General features: G+C 50.4%; 1 protein-coding gene across 2 annotated transcripts in view; it reads right to left on the bottom strand.

Annotated features, from left to right (window-relative positions):
• Positions 1–22,020, bottom strand: part of HDAC8 (histone deacetylase 8) — a 38,253-nt gene extending 16,233 nt beyond the window's left edge. The window contains exons 1-9 of one of the 2 annotated variants that reach the window (XM_040614059.1): positions 21,893–22,020; positions 21,344–21,396; positions 19,851–19,981; positions 17,817–17,958; positions 14,720–14,832; positions 13,597–13,674; positions 13,064–13,172; positions 7,033–7,205; positions 5,456–5,550 (exon numbers count right to left, since the gene is read on the bottom strand). In XM_040614059.1, coding sequence (XP_040469993.1) covers positions 5,456–5,550; positions 7,033–7,205; positions 13,064–13,172; positions 13,597–13,674; positions 14,720–14,832; positions 17,817–17,958; positions 19,851–19,981; positions 21,344–21,396; positions 21,893–21,973 — 975 coding nt within the window. In that variant the 5' untranslated portion in view covers positions 21,974–22,020. The remainder of the gene's footprint in view (positions 1–5,455; positions 5,551–7,032; positions 7,206–13,063; positions 13,173–13,596; positions 13,675–14,719; positions 14,833–17,816; positions 17,959–19,850; positions 19,982–21,343; positions 21,397–21,892) is intronic. The other variant, XM_040614060.1, reaches the window with a different exon arrangement.
• Between the last annotated feature and the right edge of the window lie 1,559 nt (positions 22,021–23,579).

Genomic DNA, 23,579 nt, shown 5'->3' with positions numbered 1-23,579 from the left:
CCTGGTAACTGTTACTAGCCCAGTATACCCCACCCCATAGGTATCTTTTAGTAATCCTCTCACACAGAAAAAACCCACCACATTTTCTCCACACTGTAAAGAGTCACGTGCTGTGTAATACACAAGCTAGGGGGCAACGGGCAGGAATACTTTACCCATGACTCCTTGACTGTTGAAGAGTATCCAGAAGACAGAAAACTTAGACAATGCAGACAGACTGCTGCACATGTGTGAATTCCATCCATTACAGGGGTATAGACCTTTGCATCACCTGAAACTTCGGTGCTATGGACAGTGGACCCACCATCCTCGTTCAATGAGGGGGATGAACCGGCTCCAGGTAAGTCAGGCCGAGGTGGCAGAGCAGTAATGCCCCTGCCTCATTTGTAGTAGGTAGGATTTTAATGAAGAACCGTGCGATTAAAGCCTTTTGTGTCACCACATGCAAGGTGCATATCAGGTCACAACTTGGCATACAACCAGGCATCTTCACCTTGCTCCAAACCAGAGGCTCAGCAAATTCAGCCCTGTCAAATACCAGATGGAGCACAAGGAATTACAGAAACCAAAAGGACGTCCCCAAACATGCCACCCTGAAGCAGCAGCTACCTGCTCTCTTGCATGTACTCAGCAAGGCGCGTAAAGCACACCGTGAACAGCTAGTTGCTTGCCTTGTGCTCTTCTTTTTGCCCAGAATCTCACTTGACCAGGATAGGTTTGGAGAAGTGCTGAACACCCCCAGGACCAGCATAAACACGTAAGTACCATAATAACGTTGAATCACAAACCAAGTCTGACACATTACCAATGGGACAGAGACAGCAGGATACTTCTTGGCCATACCACAGAAAATTGGAAGAACACCCAGAGAAACTCTGTGTTTGTACTTTTCTTTATACTCTTCTCCCTGCATCTGCTATCAGCTACTGTGGCAGAGAGGAGACAGAGACTGACAGCTTACTTGACATGGTGAAGGAGGTACCAGTCTCCAGACTGCATACTCCCATGCTACGTAAGACCACCGCAACACGCCAATCAAGGAAAGTCTGGTGTCCAGGCCAAGGGAGAAAAAGAAACACACACAGTGCACATAACCATGACACAACTGTTCCTTGCAGCACATAGGGAAGAAAGCTCTTGTGAGCTGGGAAGGGGAACTGGCTTATGCTACAGAAAGCTCAACTCCACTTCCTAATTCTCTTCAGCTCTGCAGAACAGCTGTTGCCTTTTGGCAATTGCTGTCTGCAACACCAGACACCCAGCTCCGCACCATCTGAGTGGCCAGCAGACACTGGAACATGCCCAAGCAGACAGGCAAGAAACAACAAAAGAGCTTCACTTAACCATCAGGGCTTTGTGACAACTGCCGCCCATGCTCACCCCCACCCCCCCAAATGCAAGTTGTCCCACTTCCTGCCCCAAGCCCCTTGCATTCCCTCAGAAAAGCCTGGCCTCCTGTTCACTCACTTCTGGGAGCAGTGATGGCAGTTGGTGGAGCTGGGGGTGGAGCTGAGGTTGTTCAGCAGGTACAAAGTGCTTCTTGTTCCCTCAACAGGGCTGAGCTGCTGCTGCTGCTTTTAACCCTCCTGGAGTCCCTGGGAGAAGGGGCAGGGGCAGTTCAGGAACGTGACTGTGTTCAGTTTGCAGTATCTTAGCAGGGCCACAGCTTGCCTCTGATGCCCAGCCATGAACAGCACATAAAAGACTGAACCCAAGAGCCAAGAGTAAAGACCTTTACAAACTGGCATAGACTGTCTGCTCCAGCACCTCCTCCCACAGCAGCAGCACCCTGTATTACCACCACCCCCGCCTTGTGCTGGTCACTGGCTGGTGGTCCCTTTCCTTTAGCTGCCCACACCTCTCCCCTCAACACATTGCACTCAAAAAGTGCCCTGCAAGCACCACTCCAGGGACCCAACACCAGACATGCCGCAGGCTTGCTGCTGCCTGGATGTACACAGCATCTCACGCAAAACACTTTACTCCTGCAAAAGCAGAATCGCACTGAGGCAAATCTCCCCAGCTGGGTGCTAAACAGAGCAACTTTCAACTTCTCCCCAGTAAATAATCTTCAGGAGGGCAGCAGCAGAAGCCAGAAGGCTGGGGCTGAGAGCACGTCGCTCTGCCTGATGAGCTATGGCCCACCAGGCCATCTTGCTCACACCACACACAAGGATGCTGTGCTCCCTCAGCCTTCCTCATTTTGCAACCCCCACCAAAATGAAATCACACCTTATATAAAGATCTCAACATTGTTTATGAAAGTGTTTCACACTAGTTTACTAATGCTTCATTCCATTTCCGTGTGCCCTATATCTGGTCACCAGAGAGATCAGCATCTCCCCCTCCACTGCTCTCCTTGATGAAGTCGTAGACCACAATAAAGTCCCCTCTCAGCCTTCTCTTCTTCAAGCTGAACAAACCAAGCGATCCCAGCCACTCCTCCTAAGTCTTATGGACATTCAGAAGCCGGTTCAGCACTGCACGCTGCACTGTCTTTAGTGTTACGCTATGTGTAGCAGCCTGAGAGCAAGTGTGGGCCAATGTACCCCATGGCTGCTAGGCACAGCTTCCCAGGCTCAGGGCGAGCGGCTAACCTAACCCTTCAGCTAGCAAAGTTTGGATATCTCTATTTCAATGCAAAGAGCCTCACTGCGTACAACAGGAAGGCATGAGAGGGACCCTTACTCCTGTGCAAGTAAATACTATGTTCAGCATTATGAAATAATCCAGCTGAGGAGGAAGGAGGCAACAGGTAACTGCATCAGTTATGTTAAAGAAAACAAAGACAATCCTTCAATATTCTTGTCAAGACAGCTGGTTTCAGAAACTGCTCATCTTGGTTGTGGTTCAAGAGCTAAAACCACAGACCAACAATGATGGGAAGAAGTAAGAAAACATTAAAAACTGATAAAGGAAATCTCTTGCAAAACTGTAAGCATCAGTCTGTGGCTTTGCCTTTCAGCGTACTTGACATAAACTGCTTAATGCATTTCAGAACAGGATTATAAATGTAAATGGAAAATAACATCTGGTGCTACTGGCGAGGCTAGAAATGAAGCACTTGATCTCCTGCCAGAGGATATGAGCTAGTACCCATCTAGGAGAGACAAAAAGTTCACACCTGACCAGGGACACCCACCTTCCTGACTGTGAAGCAGCCTGCAGTGGCCACTTGCAGGCCAAAATACAAGTGTGGCAGCTGGCTTGCACCTTGGTCCAGCGCAACCCCTACACGGCTGCAGGGCGTTCTATGCTCCTGGGTAACACACTATAGCCCAAGATCACCCCTTCACCTGCAAGACAGTCCCAACCACCAGCAGGTTCTGTAGCAGATAATAATGGCATAAACCTGTTGACAGGGAACACCCGTCCAAATGCCTTTTAATTGGCAGTTCATCAATGCCTCAAACCCGGGGTGCATACATCCTCGTTCTACTACTTAGGAGCAGAGCTGTAAGGAGAGAGTTTCAAGAGTTTTGTATGCCAACCTAAGGGCCATGCTTCGGGGTACTTTACCTCCTGCTATTCAAACACAATGTCACCACTCCTCAACCCTGGGGAATCTGAACCTCACTGCAGTTTGCTTACCCACTTCTTCCAGGTCCCAAAAGAGACGCAGATTCCCTGAAGGCAGGCCACTGCTCCCTGCTTACTGACATGAAAATCTTTTAGCTGGTATCTGATCCAGAACCATTCAATTCATGTACCAAGGCTATTTCTTATTACCAAGGTCACTTTATCACCAAGGCTACTTTATTACCTTTGACAAAGACCATGGCTACAGGCTTTAAAACAATCGGACAACTCGCATGCCATTGTCTCCAGCATTCGTTTTGGACCCGATGGATATTCTAGCCGAGCATTGTGGACTTCTGACTGTTCCCAATTCAGCTACAGCAAATTCCATTCACCTAAGAGCCTTCTAGCTATGATGAAGCATTCAGTAGGTGCTGCAGGTATCCTTCTGATCTTCAGCAGCTGCTTTGCTGACTACTGTCACCACCCCAGAGATGATTCTTACTAAATAAATCCTCTCCATGATGCAGGAGTCAAGATGCACCTGCTTATGGCAGGCACTTGGTTTTAGAAGCCTGCCATAAAAACTCTCCTATAGGTGCCCAAGTGGGAATAGCAGCGCTTGGTGATTGCTTCATCCCAGGTGGCCCACATCTCCCCTCCCTCCAGCTCATTTCTCTTCAAGTGCTGCACCAAAGCTCCAAACCCGAGGCTGGCCTGATCTCCAGGAACTTGTTCCTCCAGGGTAAACCCTGAGCAGCTCATCTCATCTCTGGAAACAAAACCATAAGCACAGTTTCACTGCAAAGGGAACCCGAACAGGCGGCCACCAGCATCACCACAACTTGCTCTGCAGCCCAAGCGCTGGCCAGCCCAGGAGGGGATACCAATACCTTTGAGAAAGAACAGCCAGAGCAATCAGGACCCCACCGTGAACCTTGTGACATCCTGCAATCAACTCATTCCCCCACTGCTCTTGTCCTTCAGGGCAGGAATCATTAACACAACAAATAAATCATTCAGGGCAACAACACATAACCAACCACCTTCAGCAATTAATTCTTACAGACAGCCTCGCCCTTTTCACTTCCCACATATAGGAAAAATCCAGTCTTGTTTAAAACCTGTTTCTGCAGGAAGTTGGTTAAAGGATCATATTTAAGCACAATACCTCTCAAGAAACACCTTGCATGTCTAATCACCAGGTTCTGTAATGATGGATCTCCAGTTTCAATCCACATAAATGCTTTACTTCCTCATGCATACGGGTCTGTGAGATCCTTAGACAAAGGCAAAACCATAATTCTCCTCTAGTCGCTGTAGGTTTGAACTGCTTTGCACATGCAGGTTTGTTTCTGCAGGGTCAGTAATAATGATCTGTAGTTTGAGACCTAATGTGAGCGTCTTCCACCCCAATTCAGTCTAGATTGCGTCCCTCCAACCAGCTGTCCAGCCCCACTCAAGACTTTAAAAGCATCAGCACTAGAACTGAGACAACTCATAGGTGATCACAAACAGCACCCGGCACCATGGCCCACTGCGAGACTGCTGGTCAGAAAATCTTCATAGTTGCACCTGGTACCTTCTGTAAGCTGATGAAAGCAGGGCTAAAATTTAAAGCCTTGAGAAAGGCCTGGCTCTTTCCTGGCAAAAGCAAGTGCAGATCCTAAAGAGCTCTTTGAGCAAACAGGTGACTTCCCCTCCCCATTCTCTCTCTAATTATCTGAGAGTGGAGTTTATTGGCACCTGAGATCCCTTGCAAAAAGATACGGCCAGCCTCAGGTTTGGGGAACAAGCATCCACCATGCTGCTAGGATACTGTGTCATTGTTACAGGACTGTCTCAACAAAACATTGAGCAGCAAGGATTCCATCTGGATTAAGGAGAACAACTCGGCTCTCACACAAGGAGTGGGAAGGGTTTCTCAAAGTTTTACCTCGTGATCAGGGATCTCAGAGGACAGCGTTCTCCCAAGGATGACCCCAGTCAAGTATGTCCAGCATCGAGCTGTGTTGGCAAGGTTGTAGCCTCCTGTCACCAGCAAGAATTGTGATTTTGGAGGAGGAAAAGTGGGGAAGGGGAAGAGAGGAAGAGATTTTAGTGGAAGGAACAAATTGCAGGTGCAACACATACAGTTTACGTGAATTCAGTTTATTTCATCCACTCAAGCTGTGCCCAAAATCTGCATTTTTCACCTACTGGTTCAGGAGGTCAGGTCTGCAAGGGCAGACCTCCCAAACTGAACCCCAGTCATACTCAGCGTGGCACAGGCCAGGCTCTTCCAGCCACCATCTCAGACCCAGCACGAGCTGCCGGCCCCATGTGCTTGCCTCTCCCCAGGTAACAAGGAGAGAAAAGCAAGGGCAGCTGCAGAGATGGGGGATTCCTGCTTTTTAATGCCACCTTTGACCCACAAAGGATAATGCACATGCCCAGCCATTTGCTGGTGAGCTCTTCAGCACTGTCATGTTTGAGAGGACAAATGTGAAGCTCATTAGTACAACTTGCAACTGCTTTACAAGTTAATGAGGTTTCAGCCAGTGTGGTGATGGTCACCTCCATGGTAACAGTACACAAGCCCACAAGAAGAAACCTTAGCTGAAAGCAATCCTGCAAGAGATTCAGAATACAATTTTTTTCCCGCAAGGATGACTAAAATAGTAAGAGAGAAAGCCACATTAAAAAGAGAGGGAAACCATATTTTTCACCATTCCCTCCCCTTCAGGTTGGGCTGGTTTGGAGGGTTTTTGTGGGGTCCCCCCGCCGAAGTATTGGCTCCTCCCCCAATTTCCACTTCAACAAGCTGCAGTGGTGGGAGACTCCTTCGATGTTTTCATGAGTGACAAATAGCTGTTCCCCATTTTTTTAACAAGGGTTTTGGGGTTTCTTTTTTCCTGACAGGTGCCACCTCCAGCATATCCAGACATGCCACAGCAGGATTGAACACTCTTAACCTTTTCAGAACAAAGTGCATTAGGCACACTAAATTTTAGGCTTAACATGCTATACCTGATCTCCCCCGTCTCAAAAAGGACAACAGCTAGAGCCAACGCAGCTCAGGGACAGAACTGGGGGCTCTCCCTGGCACGCAGTGGCTCTTGTTGTTCTGAAATGTTCTGTTGCAGAAAGTCTGTCTGTCCTGTGCTCTCCCTCCTGGACAAGCACCTGGTTATGCAACATGGCAGAGCTGTGTCAACCTTAGCTTTCGCGGGATATCACAGCCCTGCTGCACTATGCAGGCAGCCATTCCTTTTCCCAAGCCTCTGCTTGAATCCAGATGAAATCATTCATTGCCTGATGCCCGAGGTAGGTTTGGGAACACAGTGCTCATTTTTAAAGAGAAATGCAGAAGGGCTGTTCAGCAGAGATGGGAATTAACATTAGGGTTAACACTGCCCGGCAGTCACTCTGCCAAACTCCAGTCAGCGCCAAGCCCAAGGGTACACACTTGAGGAAGGGTCAAAGGAGGACAAATCCATTTCCTTGTGAACAGCAGGATGTGCATGCACTCACCTCCTCCCAGGATGAGAGTTGCTAGCTGCCACTGCAGGACATACTTCAGGCACTTGCTCACTCCCTCGGGTGTCATGTTGAAGGAGCACATGGGATCTCCAGCGATGGTGTCTGCCCCGAGCTGCAGCACAACTGCATCTGGGTTGAATGCAGCATACACCTCCTTCAGCACGCTGTGGAGAGGAGAGAGAGCGCTGGTCACCGCTGGTAGCATGGTCTTAGTTCTTCAGATCCACTGATGCCTTTCAAGGTTTCCACATTCTCTGCTCCCACGACCCTCATACCACTTACGCTCCCCTTGCTCCCACTTAGTCTTCTGCCTCTGCTACTCTCCTGCAGTAAGTTTCACTCTCAAAGTGCTCATCACAAGGCTGATGAAAGCAAAAGCATCACAGAGAACATGGGGGAGGGGGATCCAGTCCTGATCAGTTTAGTGGTAGAATCAAACCACACATTTACATTGGCCGCATGAGCAGAAGGGCTACAAGCCAACAGAGAGGCTTTTTCCCCCTGTAAAATTCATGGTGAAGAACGCAGTCTGGAAAAAAAACAAAAACAAAACACAATCCCTAACTCTCAGACAACTCTCACCAGGACAGAACAAAGAGAGCAAGGCTGTCTGGGTTCTCATTCTCCTCTCTCCTGTATGGCTCCTGAAGCAGGAATACCTTTCCCCTGGCTCTAGCAGATGCTAGGGTGCAGCAGAGCCAGTGATCTGGAGATAATTAGAACTGTTCTCCCTTGCAGAAGGCAATCAGGCATGTCAGACATTTGACTTTGCTCCAGGAGATTTTTAATATTATAAACACCACAAAGAGAATAATCCTGTTCTCAGCACTGTGCTCCAAAGCCCCAAATACAGGGCAAATAATGGAGAAAAGCATGTTCCTTTCACAACAGTGTTTTTACTCTGCTCAAGTAGAAACAGATGTGATCCCTGAAATAAATGCTTTTGCCTTGGTTAAGAAAATCCAAGCACTGCCAGTTCTTATTTGATAGGCAGTTAGAAACCACTGCAGTGCCAAATAAGAGCTGCTTCCCTGTGACAAAGAGGTTGCATTTACCAGCAGTCACCCCAAGAAACTTAGCCAGTCACTGCACCCAGACAAAGAACCCCACTGAGCTTGGTGCAGTCTGCCAAGGCAGATGCCTGCAGGGCTGAGGCCATCAGCTCTACAAGCACCACAGATTTACTACTGAAACACTGGCACACACCGGGGAAAAAAATCAACACCCCCCCACCTGAGACCAACCATGGGAGCCTGGGGGGAAACAGGATTTCCATTTCACCCCGGGTATGGCAGCACTGCCTGAACACCCCAGGTACCCAGCAGGGCCAGGCAGCCAACAGCTACTCGCATCACTCGTGTTTTGACAGCTACCAGGCTGTTGTCCACACAGTCCCAACAAACTAAGCAAACTAAGGCAGATGGTGAAAATCAGAGTGCCAAGGAAAGAGCAGTCAAACTGGCATAAGCTTCCTTCTTGAAGTGGACTTGAAGTCAACCTCTCTTTGGCAGATGTCAAGGACAGGATGGATGACAGGGGCTTCTACCTCTGCCCAAGGTCTATGTTGTACCACCCTTCCCTGGAGCAAGGAGGACCGAACCAGCCTTCTTCAAACACTCTTTGGCTCCTTGACACTGTCTGCTGCCGGTGAGGGCTTTCACTGCCGGCACTCAGACCTCTCTGCAAGCACATCCAGCTCCTGTGAGCTGTCTCTGGGTCTCTCTTCCCCCACCTCCCTCAGACACACTTCTCTACTTTTGCTAGGCAGGCAGCTGACATTAGCCAGTTCCACCAGCTCACTTTTTTCTAGGAGGCTTTACACTCCTCAGGGATCCATCATAAACAGGCAGATGCATATGAAATAGCAGAGAGAGAGGAAAGTTTACCTATCATTACCCAAGACTGGGAGTCCCCTGCCCCCTCACCAATCTCAATCTGCAAAAACGGCCACTTCACCAAAATGCAGTCACTCTCATGATTCCTTCTATTATGTCCCCTGTGAAACTCACTTCAGGCCAAGGTTTCCTACTGTTTCTCAGCAAGGTCTCCCAGCAAGCACTGAGAAAAGTCTTTTGGCTCATCCCTGCAGGTTTTTGCTTGGTTGCATGAGGAGTTTTAAACAAATTTTACTCACTCCCAGGGCTTTTCATTTTCAAAGCATGCTGCAGACATTACCCAAATGATAAACATCTCCTTGATGTGACAGCATTTGTCTGTAGCTGCTTGCATCTCCCTTCTTGCTGCACACTGTGCTCAGCACTTTTCCCTGAGTTAAAACCTGGGACCTTTCAAAAGAAAGCAGGGGTCTGGAATTTCAGCCCAAGTTTCAGAATTTCTTCCCAAATCATTAAAAACCCAGAACGTGAAATTTCTGCAAAGTCTGTGGGACTATGGATGTATTGTTAACTTTTAGAGTCTGGAAGAACGTTGCAGATTTGTTCTCTGCTGCACAATGAAAAGCAGCCAATGAAGTCCAGATGGTGGGCTAGATCTCCCACACTCGCTGCCCGCCCCATACTGTATTCAACCCTTACAGCAACAGGATGTGAAAGACCAGTCCCTTCCAAGAAGATCCCAAATCCAGCTGCCAATCACATCCCTAATCTCCAGAGCTTCCCAACAACACAGTCTCTCTGAGGTCTGTACAGTTCAGTGCCTACACCCAAGGACCAGATTCACAACCAGCCTCACATATTGCAGGATTTCCAGGCCACAGGGTGATTTTCACGCCATGTACACCCAGCACCTAGAGGGAGCAGGCACACTCCCCAGAAGTCTCCATTTATACCTGCATGACATGAAAAAGTCCTGCTAGATGCTGACAGTCACACAGGAATAGCTTTTTATCACACACTCCATTTTTTGGATCTTATTTTCCCCCACCGCTGTCTGCTTTAGCCTGACAGTTCCCTGGGAAGAGGCTGCTCACCTCTCTGCTGGCCTCCCCAACACTGAAACAGGGGAAAAGATACATCAGTAGACACCTTCAGCCCATCATAGCTAGGAACAGGCAAAGCTGGATGCACTGTGAAAGCAATACTGCAGCCTCCCAGAAAAGAGCAGTCTCTGTTTTCAGTCTTATTCTTGCAAATGGGAAACTTTTGCTTAAAAAAAAAATCCTAGCCTCGGTTTTCCCATCTGGCGCTTGTCTAAGGGCTTCACAAAAGACAGAGAGCTGACCATCAGGAGGCTGAAATTGGACCTACAGAGCCATGCTGGGACCCTGCAGGTGCCCACATACCGACAGAGGTTGAAAACCCTCACTTAGAAGGATTTAAAAAAAAACAATAAAAAAGCCACACAAAATATTCTTCATCTTGCAAAAAGCCTGCAGAATAGGAAAAAGCAGATCAGACCAGAGGAGGGGGAACTGGCCTCATTGTTCCCGTACTGTGCCCTGAGAACAGTCAGCCTCACTCTGCCTGTGCCACTATGGGGGGAGGCATGACAAGACACCAGCCTGTGGTCCCACCAGAAGGCAGCATCACACATGCTACATCACACCTATGGCAGCTGAGGCCAAAGGAATCGAAACAGCTGGCTGCTGGGATGCAACGCATCCACCACAGTCATCCTGTTTTCCTTTACTAAGACTTTGTAAATAGAGAAACTATCCTTCTAGATAGCAGGCAAGCCTTTGGTGCCACAAAGGTCCCACATGCTTTCCTTGTAAATGACCCATGTTACTAACTGGGTTTTCCACCAACGTCATGGACACATCACAACTTCCACCTGAGCAGATCTTCGTCACACAGTCCAGCCTCACCAGCTAAAGCACAGTTTTGCTAGATCCATGCCTACACACTGCTAACACAGCTCCCCTGCATCACATATAATGACAGGTCAAACAGCAGTCAGATTTTGGTGTGTGTTTGTCTGGGGTTTTTGTTTGTTTTTTTAAAAAACAAACATTCTGGACAATACTAGAGAACTAATCAGCTATTTGTCATCTCTTTCAGCTATAATTAATTGTGAGTTTATCAAGGAAAACCCTACAGCCATTTAAAACAACTCAGATTTCTCTTTGTGTTTGGAGCAAAGATAACACTTTTGAATGTCTCTGGACTATTTCTAAGTTTACTTTTCTGCACTTGCAATGTTTCTCACATATTGCTTTTTTAAAAAAAAAAAAGTCTTCAAAAGGTTAATAATATTACTGACATCTTTTCATAACAAATTTCCTTCATTAATTTGGGCAGTTTTGGAAGGTGATCAAGGAAATCAGCTATTCTGGATGCTTACAATTAGCCAGACCCATCACAACTTCCTCTTTTGATGGAGACACTATGTGAGCAGGTAGGCTCCCAGAGGGCTCTTAGTGGGAACATGCCTTGGGACATACCTCTGCACGAGCAGAGCACACCACAGAAACTCAGCATCCAGCTTTGGTGTTGTCTGTCTCACGGCATCTCAAACTTTTCATCCCTGGTTGCCTCTGTCTTCAAAATTTTAAAGATATCAGACTTCCCAGAAAATATATAATGTCACATTTTGGCCCCCCTTCCACACAGCAGCTATTAGTAACAACGTACTGCAGCAGTACATTTGGAACAATTGGAACCTACAGTGTTCAACTTCCAGAAACAACAGGCAATTATCCATGTGCCACACCACCTCAAAAGCAGGACAGTTTATTTACTAGAACAAAAGCAATCAAACGTAAGTCCTGTAACTTACAGAGATGTAAGTTCAAAGTGCACATGCTCTGAGACTCCAAGTACAAACTTCCTACCCACCTATTTATATCGCTCTGCTGCAGCAGAGCAGCCTCCATGGAGACAGGGGAGGCAGTTGCCCCCCAGTGCCAAGGCAGGTGCAACTGTTTTGAAGTGTCTCCCGGGCTTTTTGCTTGGGAATGCTTGATCTGGCACCACCTCAACAAGGGGCAGAGAGCTGCCTGGGAGCAGGTCTCCTCTCACCATGAACATGGTGACACAAGAGAAGAATTTGAGGAAATGCTCTGCACAGGGTGTAGCCTGTCTGCAGAAACCCAGGTCAGAGGGAGTCACACGCTCCAATCTCACCACGGGTTTGGGAGGCTCAGGCAGTCATCCTCAGGCATCAGCTGGACGAGACACCCATAGTCATGCACACGACTGTCTCCCAATCAGGACAGAACTTTCCGTCTTTGCCCATGAGATGTCAAAATTTCTTTGTAGATGCTTTGGTTATGTACAGCTTGGAACCTATGGTAGGTTTTGGAGTCCTTCACCTGGGAATACATGGAGTGGGTTCCTGACTGGGCCCCTAATCCCTACTCAGCCCCTAAAGCTGCCATGCCTTTTGGAAACACGTCCCCTGGCAGGAGGAGGGATGCTTTACCACCAGCAGTGACACGCACCAAGAAGCTAGCAGGAGGCATGGCCACAGCATGACTGCCCTAACAGGCTACAAGTCTGGAAAGGCTTCAGCACTCAAGTGTTCAAGCTGAGAGATGGATGTGCTACCATGTCGTGCAGCCCTGCGCTGAGGCTCCTCTCTTGAAAAGAACAAGCCCAGCAGCCCAGTTTTGACATGGGCAATGGCTTGTGAGGTCCACCACCAACTGAGTGATAGTGGAGCCTGCCAGGAGGCAGCTCAATCACTGGCAGACGTTCAGCCTTGCATTTCTCCAGCATAGACAAACGGTGCTTGGAAAACACTTTTACCTCAGCCCCAAAGCATATCTTCCACTGATGGTCAGGGCTCAGAGCATTTATTTGAAATAAAAGCATCTAGTCCTAAGTCCACAGCTAAAAAATGCTTGTCCCTTCTCAGTCTCTCCTTAAACACAGAAGGCTGGTCCATGGCAAAGAGACCCTCCAGCCACCCGTAAACACCTCTGTATGTTCAGTTTGCCCACGGATTTTGACAAGACCCCTAAGACCTCTTTAAGATCCATGTTTGTTGCAATCAAAAACTGTAACAGGGGAAGGAGCAAGCCTTAAGGAAGGACTGTAATTAAAAGTAGTAAATAAACAAAATCTGCGCAGTCTCTGTTCTCTAAAAATCTCATCCAAGTAAACAGAGCAAGAGGGCTTACGTTTCACAGATCTGGTAATATTTCTCATCCTGAATGCCATCTTGAATAGGTACATTCACGCTGTAATAGCGACCTTTCCCCAGACCAACATCTGTCACATCACCTGTGCCTGAAAAACAGAAACACCCCATAGTTAATTACAAGGGAAAGGGAATCAGCAGCAAGAGAAATGTGTGGGATGTCTCAGATGACAGCAGAGCGCCAGGCACTTTGGCTTACTTATGGAGAAGTTCACTTATCACCACTGATAAAGGAGGGGTTGAACAGACCTGGTTCTTGTCCTCTGCCCAGTTCTGTCATGCAGCTTTCAAGGGCTGCAGGTGGCCACCCAGCAGTGGCTCTGTTCAGAGCTTAGCCACAGCCAGAAAGGGGGAAAATGCAACCATGTTGTTCCTCCCGCTTTCCTCCTCCTGGGACAACAGGAGAGGCCCCAAGACACCCCTGGTGGAGAGATGGGATGGGAATTGCCTGGGCTGGGGCCTCGTCAGTGATGCGTGAAATCAATTAGCACAAACCTCACAAGTTCAACTTGCCTGGGAAAAATCCTGGTGAAAACTTGTGGAGAGAAACAGTCATGACTTTTGAGGTAAAACTAAAGGCATCTTCAACACCTATCACAAAAGGGAAAAGAAAAAACTTTTCATACATAGTTCACATAAATGACAAAGTCTAAACACACAAATGAGTCACTCAAACACAGGGCAGCAAGCAGAGCGGGAAAAGAATGAACAAAGCAGAAAACCAGATATGGCTCAATTAATCCATCCTTAATCAACAGAGACCTGAATTCACCTGCAGCAAAGGTCACACAGAATTTGGCAGGTCTCATGCCAATCAGTACTGAATGGATCTCGCTGCCTCAGGTCAACACCCACATTAGCAGCCCTCGCCTGCACTGCTTGGCCTGCGAGGCTGGCTGAGGGACCTGAGCAGGGATGCCTTGGCCACAGCTTGGCTCTGATTAGAACCAGAGTTATCGGGCTCTCTCATTTTTTCCCAGAGCTGCTGAGGTTCGACATGCCTTTTCTTTTCCTTAAAGTTGTATTAAAATAGTAGGGGTGAGGAGAGAAAAAGAAGTGACAGAAAACTTAAAAGAAACCAAATGTGAGGAGAAAACGGAGCAAAATGAAACACACCGTAAAATTTAGGAGAGCAGGAAATGTTAAATGGTGTTGAAATAATGTGCCTGAAGGAGAAAGCAGTTTCAGCAAGGCCAGCTCTGGCTTTAGTTTTATAGCATCAAGCCTTCTTTTAAAAGCACTGTTTACTACTAGCTGCTTCCCTCTTGCACTAGTGGCATTAAACAATTAAAACCCTGTCAGCAGCTATTCTGCTGGGATGGGAAACAAGGGGCTAAGGGAAGTCTGTTGGAGAGCCACTGGCCAAGAGGATTACTGGAATGGGAACACATGGTTTGTTGTTTTAGGTACAAGACTGCTGTCTAGACCCTCGAGAGGTTTGATGAGCTGCACAGGGCAAACCCATAAAGCAGGACAAGGCAGAAACGGACTGAAGGAACCTGACTGCATGGAAAGGAGGCAAAGCCATGGCTGTTGCAGCAGGTAAAGCCCTACTGCCCTGACAGGCTTTGACTTCCCCCATTCCTCCCTCTGAGTCTGTACGGCTGTGCCATTTGCAGCCTGTGCTGGGCCTTACCATCCCCATGATGCAAATCCAAATCGATATAAAGGACACGGTCAAATTTCTGGCGTAGCCGCAGAATCCCCAAGACAGCATCATTCAGGTAACAGAAGCCAGAAGCTTCATCTCTGTGAAAACAACATCTGTGAGGATGAATATTGCCAACATAATTGCCACTGACCTCAGTGTTGTCATTTTTACTTTGCCAGTCTCCACCTCGCAGGGGCACAGAGGAGGATGAAGAGCCTTGGCCAAAGGCCCAGCAGCAACCAGGAGACGGGTCAGGAGCAGCTCAAAGCGTGGCTGGGAAGCACAGAGAACATGATTGCTTGTGCCTATTGCTTCTCAAACCTGGGCTTGCTGCAGCTGGTAAAGCATCAGCTGCCTCTGCTGCAGAGAGGCCCTGACCCACAGGGGCTTGGCAGGGTACCGCTGACCATTTCACTGCTGCACAAATAAAATGTTAGCTTTCTGCACCCGAGACATTTTAAAGAAGTTCAGAGCCACTTGACCCAAAACCACTCTCTGCTGTACCCTCCTCTCCCCCTGCAGCCAGAGGACAGGCCCCAGGACAGTCCTGCTTGGCCACCTTCCTGCAAATGACAGACAGGGACAGGCAGGCAGCCACTCCACCGCTGCTGTCCAGGTCACAGCTCCCAGGAAGGTCCCGACAGTGAAAGGCAGGTCTCAAGGCAGTCGCAGCATTCTGCCACTCTGTTCCAAAGTCTTGGGGTATAAAGGTTAAGCCTCTACTCAAAGCACCACTCTCCCTTCCTCCCCATGAAAATGCAAAGAGGATGCCCCACATGCAAACCCTCACAATACAACTCCTAGGCTCAGCCAGAAGAGAGTCCCAGCAGCTAAACAGAGGACAGATGTTGCATGGAAAGATTGATCCCTGACATACATCAGGGGGCAGCTTCTGCAGTGCTGGCATCAAAGGAACAAGAAAGTTTCTTAATCCCTGCTCCAGACTTGCTTCAATGTCAAGTTCCCATCACCACTTGGCACCAGCCCATATACACTCCTAGGTCAGCCCTGGACAGCAGATATAAACCAAAGCTTTATACTTTGCAACGGGAGCATCCAAACCCCTCTTCCCCAGGCTCAAACAACTCCAGGAACTAAGATGTGCCTCTTGGAAATGCTTCTTGACTTTCAGCCACAGCACTTGGCTCATTTTCCCCAATACTTCTCGGCTCAGCCAACAGCTGGAAACAGCAAGGAACAAGCACAGCGTGGCAGAACTGCACTTGTCTCGTTCCCTGCAAATGTCACAGAGCACAGATGCTTCCCAGTGATTCTGTTCACTTACAGTGATGCTGAGAACTGCGATGTTAGCAGGTATGTTGGGAACCTTCCTTAACTGTGACTACACACCATAGTCCTTCCCCCCTTCCCAGTTTGGAAGGAAGCAAAGTGAACTATGCCATCTCACAGATACTCTCTCCATGCTGTAACACACGATCTCTTTCAAACTCAAGGCCAAGCAGAGCAGGACACCAGCTCAGAGGCTGACCAGCATCAGAGCTGCAGCTCCGGGCCAGCACTTGGGACTTCCGCCCCCTCCAGATCCACGCAGCAGAGCTCAGACTGTCACTGCTGGAAGGCTCGGCAGGGCTGGGTCAGGAAAAGGCACCAAGTCAGCATCTCTCCCTCTGTTCCAAAGGCATATCAGGGAACTAGGAGCTTCAAAAGCCCCAGGTGGCACTGGTTACCATTCTTACCTTTATGACCTTGGAAAGCAACTAAGCCACCAGACAGCAGGTCTTTTTTAACAAAAAAATACATATTTTGCTAGGATGCAGGTCCTAGCACCAGGCACCTGCAGTTGGGTGTCAGTCTGGCTGGACCTTCATGCCAGACTGGCACCTACCACAGCTGCTGCGTACCCTGCAGCATCCCACGCCACCTCACTGGAGTGACTGGGAAAGCTCCTTTGGGATCAGTAAACATTAAACACATTTTTTAAACAAACTGTTTGCTTCCCAGAACAGTGCTAATAGCACAGCTCAGCGGCAGGAACACTGCTAAGATTTCTTCTGTTACAGGCATTTTGCAAACCATGTAATCAAAGACAAAAGAGAACAGAAGGTTTTTAAAAAGCCATCCCTCCTGTGAAGAGCAAAAGGGCTCAGCTCAGCCAGGCTAAACTCTCTCCTTTCTCAGCAAGCCATAGCTGAACCCACACTTGGCAAGTGCTGACAAGGTAAAGGGTCCTGATGAGACTTTTCATTGCTGGCATTTGCACACCACTGTTACATCTCCAGAGTTTCTCTGCCAGGTCAGAAAAGTCACTGGAGCAAGAAGACAAACCTGTGCACTCAGGTACAAGTTGTGAGAGTTAGACATGTGATTCATGCTCATTTCTGGAGCTCCCCAGGGAAACAGAACAGCACTGCAAAGGCCAGTTAGCTGGGGGTGGGAAGTGCTTTCATGTCCGCAGTTGCAGGCAGGTCTCATGTTTTGGGAGATGGGAGACCCAAGTTAAAATAAAAAAATACATCCATGGAAAATGGGGAAGCTATGGAAACAAATTATCTTGCCACTACAGAATCACAGGATTCAGGGGTGGAATTTTTACTACTTCTCTTGTTCTGGAAGATCGCTACTGACATTACAGCTCAGAGCAAAGAGCCACTCAGAGAGCATGGAGAAAACCAGAGGTCAGTCCTGCACTGTTTCAAACAAAAAGTGCCACACAAAACAAATTGGACAACATGTTACCATGTTGCCATTCTCTTCTAAGCTGGGAGCCACACCAATCACTTGCCGCTCCACAGCCCTTCTCTATGGACTTTGCAAAATCAATTCTCACTTGAACTCCCCAAGATAACCAAGTATCAACGGATGGCAGGACACCTATGAACATGCCTGCCCCAGACCTGCCCCACAATCCATGACAGCAGCAGGACTGAGCAGTAACCAGCCTACTCTCAGGCCCCTGCCCTACACTCTGCTTCTTTCCTATCTGCCTCCTGCCTTCCCTCACCCCTCACTCTCTCTTCCAGCTGGATTGCTGCACCCTGAGGGTTCACAGGGAAGCTGGGAGCTAGGAGGCAGGGTTCAGACACCAGGTGAGAAAACACAAGGGAAGAGATTGTTTTCTTACTTCTTTGCATGATGCCACCCTCCAGGCCAGTTAATTGCTACCTTGCACTTGCCGTCCAGCAGGCACTGGGCTGCGGTGATGGTGGCTCCTCCCACAGCTGCTGCATACTCAAAGATCCCTTCAGTAGCTGGACAGTCATAACCTGTGGGTAAGAGTTGGTGTGTCAGACAGAACAGACCTTTTCCTCTGGGGACAGCACATTCTCTTTGTCTTGAGCTATATCTCTTTAACCGCTGCTATAACTTTCTGATTCAGGCACAATAAAAAAGCTGCAGCATAAAACCGTCAGAACAGGCACCAGATCTGGACTCATACAGCAGATTCAGGGGGTGAAACTAGGAAAAAAAGTTGTATTTGGTTTGCGTGGCAAACGAGGGGGGCACAGGGGTGGCTTCAGTGAGAAGACACCAGGAACTGCCCCCATGTCAGACACACAGTTCTAAGACAGACTCGCCACTGGCCAAGGCTGAGCCCATCAGCAATGCCAGTGGCACCTCTGGGATAACACTGAAGAAAGGATAAAAAAACCTGCAGAGCAGAAGTGAGAATATGTGAAACAACTCTGCAGACACCAATGTCAGTGCAGAAGGAGGGGGAAGAGGTGCTTTGAGCACTGAAGCAGTGATTCTCCAGCAGCCCGTGGTGAAAACTATGGGGAGGCAGGCTGTACCCCCTCAGCCCATGGAGGTGAATGGTGGAGCAGATACCCACCTGCAGCCTGAGAAGGACCCTGTGCGAGAGCAGGGCAATAGTGTGAGGAGGAAGGAGCAGCAGAGACAATGCGTGATGAACTGACCACAACTCCCATTCGCAGCTCAAGGGGGAGGGAGGTAGAGGAGCTGGGAGTAAAGTTGAGTCTGGGAAGAAGGGTGGATGAGGGGGACTGTGATTTTAGTTTTGTTTTCAATTCTCACTATCCTACTCTGTTATTAATTGGCAATAAATTAATTCCCCTCAGTAGAGTCTGTTTTGCTCATGGTGAGTGATCTCACTGTCCTTATCTCAGCCTCTGACCTTTTCCATTATTATTTCCTCCCCTACCCTATTGAGAAGGGGGGAGAGAGAGAGAGCATCTTGGTGGGCACCTGTAGGCCAGCCATGGTTTAACACACCACAAAAATCAATAATTAACACGTTACCTTGCCCTCAAATCATCCACAGATGGGTCTTGAACCACGTTCTGATCTGTGTGCCTGGTTCACCCAACCTACTGGTCCCTCATACCAGTCTTGCAAAACCACCCTCAGTTCTCTGGCTGCTCTACAAGGAAAGCCCTGACACAGTCACTGGTCTATCTCCCCACTAAAAACAGACATCCACAAAGGAGACGGGCCTAGGTACACTGCAGGTCTATAGCTAGAATATGATCTTCACCTATAGCAGCTTGCCTGGAGCCATTCTCCAGCAACATGTGACCCCAGGGCTGCTCCTCTGCCTCCAGACAGATCAGCTTCAGAAATGTAAAGGACAGATCTAGGGGAGACTCATGAGATCAGTGCAGAACCTGCCTCAGTGCTGGGTCACTCCTCCTGTTCCCAAGAGTAAAGACAACACTCACAGCCACCTCGCCTGCTTTAACTACTGCATCACTCAGGCTGTTTTAAGTTCAGGCAGGCAAGAGCCCTCTGCTCAATATGCAAGCAAAGCCACCAGACAAAGAGCAGCCACTCTGGTCCCTGGCTGTAGCTTCAGGCCATTGCTCACACGTGCTGTCGGTCACCGCAGGCTTGCAGCAGCCAGTCTCAGCTCTGTTCCAAGGGCCTTCTGTCCTGCCAAAGATCCTCAAAGCAGCAGTTCTGGCTCCCAGTTGCTGGGACAGGCTGAACTGCATGGAGCAACAGTTTGAGGCTGACAGTACCTTCTGCTGGCAACAGTGAAAATGCCAGCCTGACAGGTGACTGCTGGGTGTTTCCCTCCACAAAAAAAAACCAGCAGCCCACCTGAGCTCACCCCCCTGTCTAACCTCAGCTCCAGCAAAAAAGCATCCTGGACTCAACGCTCAATTAATCTCTCACTGAAAATATGCATCCTTACCCAGTCCATACTCCACAGACTCCGGATGGTCATCATCCCCCTCCTCACTGACCTTCTGCAGGTGCTGCAGGTAGGCATCTGTGTGGAAGCTCGCCATCTCCTCCATGGAGGCCACTTTTGGCTTGACTATCCTAGGTAAAGAGCAGAAAGGAAGCATGTCAGGACAAGAGGCTCTAGAGTTTTCCTGGAACACCCAGATTTAACCTCCTCAGATTAGAAGCCTTCTTTCAGCAGTCACTGTTGAAAAAACAAACAAAACCCCCTCCTCCTCTTGCACTGAACTATCACTTTGAGTGAGAAAGCTATTCACTGAGCTGGAGTAGGCCTTTCCCCCAGCTTGGCACTGTCTGCTGTGGCCTTCCCAACAAGGAACTGACTTTGTTCACAAGGTGCTGACTGCATTAACCTTTCCACTTTGCTTCAGGTTTTTTTCCCTTTTCTGCACCCCCAGCAGATCCAACATTCTGGTCACGCACAGAGGAAATAACAGAGTAAAAAAAACCAGAGTATGCTATCCAGGCCCAGCACAGTGCTGCGGCAAGACACCAAGTGCTGGGTCAAGAGCTGAGCAGCACTTCCACATGCATTCAAAGCAGAGACCATCTCCGTCCTCACCAACTCGCACACCACCTTTCCCAGGTTTGGGCACTTTGCAATCTGCCTAAATAAATCCTGCAACATGCTCAAGCCCTCTCCAAACCTCAGACTCCAGGGGTACTGTCAGGCAACCCAGTACAGCTCCACTGCTACTGGAAGAATGCAGAAGCTCCCAGCTCTAGCTAGCCCAGGTGCTGAGCACTTCTCACCCCATGCCAAGGCAAACAGCAGCCATTTCCCAAGCTACCAAACTGACCAGAAAGAAAAAAAAAATCCTTTAAAAGAGGAAGAAGTGCCAACAGGACTTTGTGGCCCTGCTGAACTGCAGCATGGTCTTTTTAAAAGATTTTATGAGATGCTACGCAAGAAGCCTTCCTCCCATCCCTCTTACCCCCTTCATATCCCCCAGCACCAAGGGCCTAATGGGGCAGGAGGGTTCTCACTCTTCCACCTCAATTCTCATCTGGTCATCCCTCCTGACCGGTGCCGAGACCTCACAAAAAGTCTCCCAAACCAATCGCAACACAGCAAAACAACACAGTCCCTCTCAGCATCAGCACTGGCCAGTGGATTCAGAGCAGCACCACCGAGGACAGTTAGATCGGTTCTGCTCGGAGCCACAAGAGCACTGGGTGACAGCGCGCTCTAAGGAGAAAGCACAAGGCAATTTGTACTCCACTGGACCAGGAAGGGTAACCCTAAATTGCACCTGCCATAATACCACAATCTTGCCCATTTAGCAAAACAAGCAGATTTTCCTTAGGTCCTAGAAATATACGCTGCGTGGGGTCCTGTAATCACGCTGCCAGCAGGGACAGTTACTTGCAGCAACTCAGTTACTTCCAAACCTTAGCAGAGAAGAAAACATTCTCTTCACGGAAAACGAGAGCACTTACTTCATCTGGTCAAGTAAGGAATATGCTTCGATCAACGAATGTACCATACTGGCCTAGAAAAGATGAATAAGACCGTGAGAGCAGCGCTAGGGTAGCAGACAGACGCACAGCGACCAGGGCTTGAATGACTGGCGGGGAAGGCACAACCGTGGCTGCCCCCAGCACCGCGCCTGCACGTGCTGCGCAGGCCCTGCCCCGGGGGGGGCGCGGGGCACCCCCGGCGTGGCGGGAAAAGGCGCAGCAGCGCGCGGCGGCGCGGGGCGACCGGGGAGCGCCACTTCCGCGCGGCAGCCACGCGCTGCCCGCCCTGCCCGAGGCGCGGCGAGGGGAGAGCCGAGCCCCCTACAGCGACCCCGCGCTCCTCCTGCCCGGGGCCGGGGTCGCCCCCACCGCTGCCCCTTCCCCCACGCTCCCCGCACCCTCCCGCTGTCCCGGGGCCGGCGGCCTCCCCGCGGCGCCCTCCGCCCTCACCGCCGCGCTCCCAACGCCCCGCTCCCCCCGCCGGGGCCCGTTAGCCGCCCCTCGCCAGCCCCTCGGCGCGGCGCTGACCCGCTTGGGCACTTTGCAGAGGGAGTCGCAGAGGGCCACGTACTCCGGGCTGTACACATAGACCGGCGGCGCCGCCGCCATCGAGGCCGCCACGCCGGGACGCCCGGCACAGCCGCCCGCGCGGGGCACGCCGGGACGCCCGGCTCGAGCCCCGGGGCACGCCGGGAGCTGTAGTCCCGGCCCGCGCGGTGCGGCAGGCAGCGCTCGCCGTGCCGGTGCCCCCCGCCCCACGGAGCCCGGCCGCGGGAGAAGGACACGCCGTGCGCTCGCGGGAGAGACGTTTCATGGGGAGCCTTCGGCCCGCGCAGCTCGAGGGGGCGGCTTTCCGTTAAAAACGCGGTAACCGGCGTGAAGAAAGGCTCGAGGCCAGCAGGCGCCCACCCAAGGGGCCCCGTCGGCGCCCAGCGCTGCCCGCGGGGCCCCCGCGCTCGGCCGCAGCCGGCCCAGGACGGAGAGCAGCGTGCCCGGGGCGGGGGGGCGCCTGTAAGGATGGGCGTACGGCACCCGCAGGACAGGCGCTGCCGCCGGGAAGCAGCTCCGAGGGACTACGCAGGCACCGCTGCACGGCCCAGCTCCGAGGCCAAACGCGCGGGGAAACATCAGCGGCAGGCGGGGAGCCGCTCCGGGGCCGCAGATGCGCGCGCGTGGGGCCGTGGCCACCCCGCACCCGCCAGGAACGGCCCCGGGGGCACGTGGCACCTGGCCAGCTCAGGGGGCGAGTTCAGCTGGTGGCCGTCACCCCCGGCAGCGCGCGCTGTGCCCACCCGCCCGGAGGGGGCAGCCCCGTGGGAACCGCTGTGAGTGCGGCCCAGCGGACGGCCTGTTCAGCCGGGTGGCAGAGCTGCGGGAAGAACGGGGAAGGTTAAGGAGCATCAGGCGGTCAGTCTGAGAAAGACCTAGACTGGCGGAAACATGCTCCACTCTCCCTGAGGCAGTAACGGCCACCAGAAAAAAAAGGTGACGACCAAGGGGATCCTGTAATCCCCTTGTTGCCAGGCCAAAGGCAGTAGCTTAAAGGAAGGGAGCGAACAGAGGCAAGTCCATGCTTGGGGCAGCAGGTAAACTCCCTCCTTGCCCATCTTGCCTTCCCAGGTGCCTCTGTACAACAGGTATGAGGCTCTAGACGTGGAAGGCCAGTCAATGGATGATCGTCCATCTACACCAGAGGCGTTGTCAAGGTCAGAAAGGCCTACCCCTGCATCACAACCACCTCTCTAAGGAAGAAAAGGTCGGTTATAGTTGTGAACAGAGGGTCCAACGTGCCCAGCAGACCCTCCTCTTAAGGAAGCCTGCTGCCTCCCTGGGGCCTGGGTTAAGGACATCACTGGGAAAATTCCTAGCCTGGTACAGCCCTTGGACTATTACCCATTACTGTTTTTCAATCTGGGTGGTGATGAAGCTGCAGCACATAGTCCAAGGGCGATCAAAAGAGGCTTCAGGGCCTTGGACAGCTGGTGAGGGAAGCTGGAGCACAGGTTAGTTTTTCCTCTGCCCTTTCAGTTGTGGGTAGCAACGTTGGAAGAAACAAGACAGACCCAGTGTATTAATACATAGCTCTGTGGCTAGCATCACCACCACAATTTTGGGTTTTTCAATAATGGGAAGGCCTACCCCCCTGTGCCACTCGAGGGGAGAAGGTAGAGAAATTGGGAATAAACTTAAGCCTGGGAAGAAGAGAGAAGGGAGA

This window comes from Falco naumanni, chromosome 14, assembly GCF_017639655.2.
Source record: "Falco naumanni isolate bFalNau1 chromosome 14, bFalNau1.pat, whole genome shotgun sequence".
NCBI classification, from domain to species: Eukaryota; Metazoa; Chordata; class Aves; order Falconiformes; family Falconidae; genus Falco; species Falco naumanni.
This window is presented reverse-complemented; position numbering and strand designations above follow the sequence as displayed.